The sequence below is a fragment of the Ruditapes philippinarum genome, unplaced genomic scaffold, assembly GCF_026571515.1.
Source record: "Ruditapes philippinarum isolate M1 unplaced genomic scaffold, ASM2657151v2 ctg9835_1_1_1_1, whole genome shotgun sequence".
NCBI lineage: Eukaryota > Metazoa > Mollusca > Bivalvia > Venerida > Veneridae > Ruditapes > Ruditapes philippinarum.
In genome coordinates, this window is record NW_026857049.1 from 6290 (window position 1) to 12868 (window position 6579).

At 33.2% G+C, this 6579-nt stretch overlaps 1 protein-coding gene across 1 annotated transcript; it reads left to right on the forward strand.

Annotated features, from left to right (window-relative positions):
* Window positions 1-4014: 4014 nt before the first annotated feature.
* LOC132748617 (tripartite motif-containing 13-like) lies at window positions 4015-5876 on the forward strand. The gene is made up of 2 exons (XM_060738228.1): window positions 4015-4425; window positions 4617-5876. The coding sequence occupies exons 1-2, from the start codon at window positions 4247-4249 to the stop codon at window positions 4969-4971; spliced, it is 534 nt and encodes a 177-aa protein (XP_060594211.1). The 5' UTR covers window positions 4015-4246; the 3' UTR covers window positions 4972-5876.
* Window positions 5877-6579: the final 703 nt, after the last annotated feature.

The window sequence follows — 6579 nt, forward strand, 5'->3', positions numbered from 1 at the left end:
AATCTAGCATCCATATTTACAGAATTATCTCCTCCTTAAACTTTTATTTTTTCCTATTCGTTCTTTTAACTTTCATTTACTTCAAATTCAAAATAAACTTTCAATATTCATACCTTCATTTCTAATTGTTTTTTGTTACACTCACATCATGTATGACATCGTTATCTCCTTTTAAAAAGTTTGTTTTAAAAAATGTTATATTTTGATAACAGGGATGTTTAAAAAATAACTTTAGAGTGTCCTTCAGTCCGTCTGTCTGTCTTTACATAAAAACTGTTCCCCTGTGATCACTTTTAAAGAACTTTTTCAACAAATTTACTTAAAATAGAAACATAAGTGAATGGCCAATGGCCCTTCAGAATGTTGCTTGGGCTCTTACCGGTAGCGGACTTATGGATTGCTTGCAATACTATGATAATTGCTTGTATTATAAGAAAACGTAAGAGTATCAAAAATCATGTAGCGTACCAAAGAATGGCTATAGCACTTGTGATAATTGTAAAATAAGTTTATAGATTCATTGCCTGGTTTAGGCCTGAAAACGGGATAAGAGGTTTTCTCTGAATGCTCCCACTCGGACTTTTCGCGAAACATATAAGAAATAAGGTTGAAAACCTTCTTGAAAATTATTTTTAACGTACCGGCATATAAACCGAGTCATGTTTACGCATTTTTCTAGATTTGTTTCAAATCTTGCTGTTCAAAAGTCAGTTTTTTAAAGTTTTTTTTATAAAAATGGAAAATACTCCCACTCGGACGTGATTTCAGAGATGCTCCCACTCGGACCCAAATATATATGTTCGTGAAGTTAGCCAGACAGCCGGAACAGCCGGAGCAGCCGGAACTCATTTTTGTCAACTCCGGCTGTTCCGGCTACTCCGGCTAGCCGGAATCCGGTTCCGGCTATACAGGCTGGCCAGAAATGATACAGTAAAACCTGTGCAAAAGACCACTGGCTAATTCCATAATTTAATGTCAAATTTCTTATCACAACGATCTCCGGCTATTACGGATAGCCAGAAAAAACAAAAATCAAGGCTACATCAGATGAAAAAAACCTTCAGCAGATTGAAGAATATATGTGTCGTGCATTGTGTGCCTGGATGTCTGCAGGTATAGGTTGTGTCCGTGTCTGGCTAACTTCACGACCATGAAGAATAAGATGTTAATACAAGTTATACATAGACGAAGTATTTTACTACGGGTCAACTGATATCGCCGCCAGAGATAACACATATAACATATCTTACCAGTACCTTTTTATGATGTTTACTTTTTTAAAGAAAGCGTGGCATTGTATTTGCGAAAACATGCTGTTTACAGTTGTTTTATAGTTATCATTGTATAAAGTATTAGTTAACAATATCTAATAGACATTATTTAATAAACTATACATGTACACGTATTTAGGAGAAAATGGTGTTTATTACTGTTTGTAACAGTTTCATAGTAATTGGTTTTACAATTCATAAACACAGACAGTGTGTGCCAATCACATAACATCTTCAAGAAATGCGATAAGTAATGAGAAGATGGGTATCCTTTCATTGGGCGATAATAATTTGTGATAGAAAGAATCGTTTAAAACATTTTCAATTCATTATTTTTCCCTTACAAAATTACACAGGAAAAACAAACGAGTAATTATTATAAAGGCAATTGTTACTTTTCAAAACATCCACGTTTAAAGTATGTTACAAATTAGTTTAAGTTCGCTAGTTTAGCTAAGTAGAGCATTAGAATATTGTTTGTTATCCAAGGGTCACTGGTTCTATCTTGGGGCGAGCTGAAATTTCTACTGTCAATTGATTTACGACTCTTAGTGTAATGGTTATATAGCTCTGACTGCTGATTTAATCAAAGTGCTGCAGCACTGAATGCGACAGACATGCAACCGGAGAGACATTAAGGCTTTTTTTAAGAAAAAAAAAACAACCCAAAAGATATAACAGAGAAAATTTGTTCCATACAATGTCGAAATTTGTAGAGCAATATATTTTATGTGTCCTAATCTGATATACTTCAGATTTTCAATTTCAAGCAGAACAAGTCCAAATTTTTAAATACTGAATGAAATGTATGCCTAAAAACTCTGGTCAAACTTGTAAATCAGTGTCCTTTGCGATTTATTCCAAGAAATGATATGTAAATAGAAAAAAACTGTCAACGAAATATTTCTAAAATATAACCATATGCAAATAAACTTCAAGCATAATACATAATACATGTGAGAATGTTAATTAGAATTGCTTCGTGTTATATCATAGTGGGCATGTAAACAATAAAATATAAGTCATTTGTATTTTTATTTCTCTTGGATATGTCTCATTAAAAATATTTTTGGTTAAAATCATCAGCAATTAATGGTGTATATTTTTAGATTTTTTTTTCATTTACGTCACTTAAGCACTACAGTGTTTAGTTGTCCCTTTCAATTTCACTCTAAATTCCATTTTAACTTGTTTGCTTCTTACAATTGTATAGAATTTCTTAAAGTACTGCATGTAAACAAAGTAAGTATCCACTGGTTTATCACATGTATAATGTGTACTCGTCCGACAGTCTGCACAGATGATGCAGAATCTATTTTTAGAATAGTGTAAGGCTATTATAATCTCATAGCAGGTTAACTCATATCGTGACCTAGAAAACTATGTAAACAAAGCACAAGAATCGGAAGTAGAACTGATATTATAACTTCCTTCAATAAAGATTACCATGAAAGACTTCATGGTGGTAAAGTGTTGAAAAACTCCCTTGTAGTTACTTACATGCATTTTCAAAAATAGATATTTATACATTGTAATACTTACCATTGTACTGTAGTCTAATTTATTAATAACTGCTGGATCCGCGGTATGAGTCACGAAAAGTGTTCTTCTTTTATTAATGCGCGATTTTTTCTAAAGTCACGAAAAACTTTTGATCTGTTAATAAAAATGTTTTGTTTAATGGGGAAATATTTATTTCCTGCTTATAATTTCTATGAATTATTGAGCTACACCTTAATTATAGCATAATTTGCTGTCCTACTTTTTCGACAGCGGTAAATCGTTTCAGCAGTTATTTGCATCATTGCGCAATAATACTACGGGGCTACAGCGTTTCTATCAATCAAATTCGTTTATATTTTAACTTGGATAACTTAATTTGAAATTGAAAAGGCTAAATATGGAAGTTTTTAAGATATCCCGACGAAGTATGGGAGTTTCATAGGATCAAATTCATGTACTATTTCTAGGGCTGTTATTCGGTTGAGGACACATTGCTCGATTGTAACCGACGAAATCCCATGTGTAGATGTCATAGCTCTGAACGCACCTGAGGGCGCGTCCGTCGCAAAAATACAGTGGGGTAAGCAGTCGGTCACTTGCGAAGAAAGTGGTAATAACAGATTTTTGAAATCCGGCAGCGGGATGCGTGACAACCAACCATTCAATCAAACAAACTTATTTATAGGGACCATTTCTTCATTCTACAGTAATGGAATATACAAGCAAAGATATATAGCAGTATCTAAGATACTACATTGTATATGGACAGGTCAGACAACAACTGCATCCCATATTATTTTGCCAGCCCCCCCCTTTTTCTGATCCTCATTTATTTTAAGCTTCGAGTCGCAGAAAATTCAGATGACTATACTTAAAACAGGTACATGTATATGGTCCTGAAGGTGACATACAGGAATAATCTTTTTTTTTGAGTTATTGCCGCAGCAACATGTTGAATGCAATTGTTCCGTTTCAGATCAAAACAAAATTCCACACTAATAAGTACATGTAAATCAATTCACTTCGAAACGAAAGACTGACCAGATATGCAGTCATACATGTGTTTACAGTAAAGTAAGACATTTGATGAATCGTCGCATATATACATACACCACTTATTAAACAAAGATAAACACTTAATTTTACATTAATTTATCGGAAACAAAACTTGAACAATCGCGGATATGATTCATACCCTCTCAAACTGTATTCAAAGCGACATTTATTTACAGTGGTGTGATAAATTGTTTGTAGGGAACAAAAACGCAAAGTATGGGAGTAAAAATGGATGATTTTGAGACCTCCGAATGTTCGGTTGACGATTATCACGAGCTCAATGCCTCCGACGAATACAATGAATTTCAATGTTCATCGTGCCTGAGAGAAGGTAAAAACATAAAAGCAGAAGTGTTTTGTGTAGAATGTGATAATTTTCTTTGCCAATCATGTTTGAAACAACACACTAAATTTGTATGAAGAGTCATCAAATCTTGAAGACATCTGAAAATCTTCGGTGTTCTGATAAAAGGATGAATAGCACTTTGGTTTTACATTCGCAAAGATGCGAGGTGCATCATGGAAAACTTGTTGATATCTTCTGTCAGGACCATAATGAAGTTTGCTGTGGCGCATGTGTCATCATTTATCATAGGTATGTCGAAGATTACTAACACTTTTGTAAAACCTTGAACACTGCTAGACGTAGAAACAGTTTAAATGCATGAAAAGTTATAAATATCTTTATTAGAATTTTTGGAATTACAGAAGAAGATTTTCAATTATCAAAACATTTTAAGTTAGTCTTTCATTTTGTAATCAATGCTTTTTGTGTTTAAATTTCAGTTCTTGCTTACACAAGTTGTATATACCTAAAGAAGCTAAAGATGCAGACGTGATGAAAGAAGCAAAAGATGCCGTAATAATTCATATGTGTAGTGAAAGACGTCATCTTTTTGCAAATTTGAAAGCACAGAAAAGTAATCTTTCCAGCCAAATAACTAAAAGTACCAACAAAATAATCAACCATTTCAAAACACTTGAATCGAATCTCTTATCTGAGCTTGAAGATAAGGTAACTACAATTGAAGAAGATGTACAATTAGATATAAACGACACAGATAAAGTAATTTCCACCCTACAACATGAAAATCGTCTTTTATCAAAACATATAGCTGAAACTTTCAAGGTCAATTCTTAAGATGTGTATGGAATTGTTTTGTCTTACATAATATATGTTGATATGTCCGCCAATAAAGATCATTAACTCTTTAATTACATTGTTACTAGGGTTATTTACAGAGAATTCATAATCTGGTAGTTAACAATGTCAATTCAAACCCTACCTGGGATTATTATTTCTTTCGTATGAGAATGTCACCAATCAAGCATATCGATGGTCAGTGCTGCTACTAGTCAACTTATCGTTCGCACATGAAAATATTTACCGAATGGTCGTGTCTGAGGTCTTCTGGTACCATTAGGGCTAGATAATGGCTATATGACTTTTACAAATGTTCTTGTATCTAAATAGAAAATAAATTGTTCTTACATTGATACGCAAAAATATTACAAAAAATAGTAAAAACAATAGATATAATTAAAGGACGACTAGATTTGATTTGATTTTTTTCAAGTTTAATGCACACAACAATACGATGAGATCACATTAAAAATGAATGAAATAAGACAAAATCAGTTGTATTATTACATGTATTACAGCCAAAGCTTCCGAAAACAGTCATTAAACATTAAATACAATTTGTACATGAGAAGAAGCAAACACAAACTGAACAATGAATATACCTTTACTTGTGCTGGAAGACAATTTTAATCATGAATAAACAATAATAAATACAATAGCTATACTTTATGCTAGTACGTTTTTCATACTCTTATACTCTTTAAATGACACATTTATTACAGCATTCTGTTTTGTCTATGTTTATTAAATTTGACATTTAATACGATATATCAATGAAACTCCAAATTTCTAATTTCTGTCTATTTATTCTATCGTGAAGCCTCCTAGCTAACCCCATTAGTATCATTAGTTTGTGTGTTACTTATAAATATAGATAAAGGTAATTATGTTTTGTTTAACAAAAAATGATGAAAAAAATTGGAATCACCTAAAAACTAGTTTTTCCATGTTGACTGGACTATTGCCTTTGTAACGACATGCTCAGTCTTAAATTTCCTGTTACCATGGCAACGAGGGGACATCTCAAAATTGCCAAAATCACTATTTTGCATCGGTTTTTTCCATCAAAATTTATTTCAAAGTGCTGCAACTTCTCAAGGGATTGAGAAAGAGTCAAAAGCTTTTCAGCGTTGATTACACGTTACATTATGATCGATCTGGGGTTATTTTAGCCTCTCACAAATCCAAAATTTTCTTGACGATGAGGGGGACTCCGCTCCCCTTCAAACCCCCCTAACAGAAGGGGCCACATCCCCATTCTGGCAACCCCCTGATGTATCTTTTGGATGGGGGGGGGGGCGGCGCCGAAAAAGTGCTCAATTTTTTAAACAACATTTCTCAAACGAAAACGTGTTTGGGGCCCAAATAGGACATGTTTTTACTATTTGAGCCCTAATAAAAGGAGGGGTCGAAAGTGCGTTGCTTCGGGTATATATGTGGTAAAGGGTTAACAAAAAATGATGAAAAACTTTGGAATCACCTAAAACTAGTTTTTTCATGTTAACATGTGGTCTTTCACCTAATTTCGGTAAAAAATTGTTGTTTTGTAACATTTATAATTTTTTTAGTTAACAAAAAATGATGAAAAACTTTGGAATCACCTAA

Bases quoted from the DNA above. Each gene is read 5' to 3' on its own strand.
- LOC132748617 (XM_060738228.1), top strand. From the start codon at position 4,247: ATGAAGAGTCATCAAATCTTGAAGACATCTGAAAATCTTCGGTGTTCT. The intron at 4,426-4,616 runs GTATGTCGAAGA...TTTAAATTTCAG, and splicing joins TGTGTCATCATTTATCATAG to TTCTTGCTTACACAAGTTGT.